Genomic DNA, 2631 nt, shown 5'->3' with positions numbered 1-2631 from the left:
CCCGAGGGAATTCCACCATTCCTTAAGTGCGCCAGACAGTCTCGCTGTGAACTGTTGAATCACCAAATGCAGGGGAGACGTAATGGCTTCTGAGTTCATCCATGCATGGAATTCGTCTAACCGGTCATTCCATTTGTCGAAAGGAATGTCGTCGAACGTAAACACCATAACCTTCGAAAAGAAACGCTTATTGCGAGTTTCTTCTCTTCTGGAGTTTCATAATTCATGTCTTCCTCACTTGAATATACTTCATTGACATCTGGCTCTTGTTTAAGAGTACTTGATCCTCAACCAATTACATACTGTTTTGGGAGCGATTCTTCATCAGAATCTATATCGTACTCACTGGAGCTTGAGTCTGAGAAGTGCGAGCTTGAGTCTGAGAAGTGCTCGATGTTGACGACCAGTGAGGGCTGAGACTCTTCTTGAGGAACTGGTTGATGCTCCGGTAAATCGGTGGTTTTGACGAGATTATCTAGCAAACTAGTCATCGAAAATTCGATGATGCCGATATCTTTCCTCTGTTGTCCACTGACTCATGACTAGACGATGACGTAAGAGTTGGCCTTTTTGGTGGTTGACTTGAAATTCGGCTTCTTTGTGCCTCCTTGATTTTGATCTGGTTTGTTTTGGCTTTTCTGTGAAGATCGAAGATGAGCCGTATCTTGATGTAAAGGCTCATCGGAAGATAGGAAAGCAGTAGAGGCGATCCTCATTTTTGGGGTTTGGTAGCCCGAAAGGAATCCTGGAGAGTATGATCCTTGGTACATCGGTAAATCTGTCGATGTGCTACCAAAGGGTTAAAGTAAGAGTCTTTTTGTCGTTGACTGTTGATCAGACTCTCTAAGCTCCGTTAGAGGTCTTTTAATTGATTCTTGAGGCTTGCCGTTTCTGCTTCTTTGCTTCGAAATTTTTATCATGGTATCAGAGCCTTCATCTTGAGTTTTGGATAATAGAATCTTGTATTTTATTAATGAATGTTTTGAGTGTTCTTGAAAACAACCCTCTTAATGATGTCTACTTCACAACCTTCATCATCGATCCCAGTTTTCATCTCAACCCTTCCTAAAAGGCAAAAGCCGCTCCTCTTCTTCTTTTCCAGCTATAACTCCCTTTACGAATCGAGTATATCCGGTGACCAGTTACCAGAAACAACCCTTCCTTTAGTAAATCCATATAAACTTTGCAAAAAAGCCTAGCGCCTTCTCTGTTAAAGGCGTTCGTGAACTCATAAAAGCATCCTCTAACCGAAAGGTTAATGGGTATGTTCAATCCAGCAAGTTCTCATCTTGCCAAGTCCAGCCACTGAAGAAGAACAGTTCATTCATTGAAACATTCCGGAGCACCTACCCAGAATTATGGCAACAACAAGGCTACACCCATCTCCACTTCGGTGTATTGAGAATTGGTTTGACCTTACACGCCAGAAAAGGTCTACCAGTCATTGCTAGGATAGCTTTAATCGATTCCCGATTAAAGTCATATCAACAAGCATGTATCGGAACAGTCTAGACAACATTAAATGCAGGAACAATATTCGTAACGCTGTTTCCAAACTTTAATGTTTCGCTACAAGATCCAAATCTGTTGAAGACGCTCAAGGTACAACTTCAACTAATTGGAGCACCTATGCAAGAGAAGAGTGTAACAGCCACTTTGCATCATCAGATCTTCTACCGAATTCAAGATCACGCTCTCGATCTTGTACTACCTTCGTCTGACGAAGCCCTATATCTTGAAGTTACATCAGCATCTCAGGCACCAAATTCGATACAAATTCCTCGCCAGATATCACGCGAAGAGCTGATAAGACGACTACCGGAGTCCTGGGTGACAAGCTACGAGAAGCTTCATCAAGCCACTCAATCGCCAATTCAATCTTTAGACGTTAGCTTTCATTCGCGAAAAGATGGAACAACGGAAATCAAGTTTGAAAAACCAAGATCTTCGTCATTCAGGACGCAATTATTTACTCAATTTGCCATCGAGGTTGATGAAAGAGATTTCTACAGCCCAGCTAAGAAACAAGACATCCCAAGGCCCTGTCGATTCGATAAAGACGGAAATATAGTCTATCCTTTCATAGATGAAGATGGACACTGCCGCTTTGACATCTGCAACTGCACAGCCTGTTCAGACGCCTACTGGAGTTACGAATCCGACGATGAAAAACGAAGACGAAGAAGAAAGAAAAAAGACCCTCTATACAAAAGGTATCTCGAAGGAGATCCTTCTGTTGGTACGTTAGGCGATGATAGGTATGACTTTATAGTCGAATACCCCATCGCAAAGAAAGAACCAGAGCAAGACTTATTGATGATCAGCCCAAACAACTTTCCTCCGCCAGAAGATTTCATCAATGACGACGTTGCTCACACCCTAAAATCCTTTCTGCAGCAATAGGTTCTTCTGGACCAACTCAACTTAGCCAAGCAGAAAAGGTTCTAAACTGGCAAACAGAAAATTCTCTTGCTCAGAATTATCTGTTAACAGCAATAAACCAGAAGGTCGATCAGCTGACTGAAGGAGTTAACAAAAGACATCTTAGCCTTCAAAACTCAATAACAGAAATACACGGTCGGCTCAACAATCTCCATCAAGAAATGATGACGATGGCGAAGCACATGATGG

General features: G+C 42.3%; 1 protein-coding gene across 1 annotated transcript; it reads left to right on the top strand.

Annotated features, from left to right (window-relative positions):
* Positions 1-1629: 1629 nt before the first annotated feature.
* Positions 1630-2403, top strand: LOC130503525 (uncharacterized). The gene has a single exon (XM_056998145.1). It carries the CDS (start codon positions 1630-1632, stop codon positions 2401-2403), a length of 774 nt encoding a protein of 257 aa, XP_056854125.1.
* The last annotated feature ends 228 nt before the right edge of the window (positions 2404-2631 follow it).

The sequence above is a fragment of the Raphanus sativus genome, unplaced genomic scaffold (genome assembly GCF_000801105.2).
Source record: "Raphanus sativus cultivar WK10039 unplaced genomic scaffold, ASM80110v3 Scaffold0996, whole genome shotgun sequence".
In the NCBI taxonomy this organism is placed as follows: Eukaryota; Viridiplantae; Streptophyta; class Magnoliopsida; order Brassicales; family Brassicaceae; genus Raphanus; species Raphanus sativus.
Note: the sequence above shows the minus strand (reverse complement) of the source record. Positions and strands in the feature narration are given on the sequence as shown.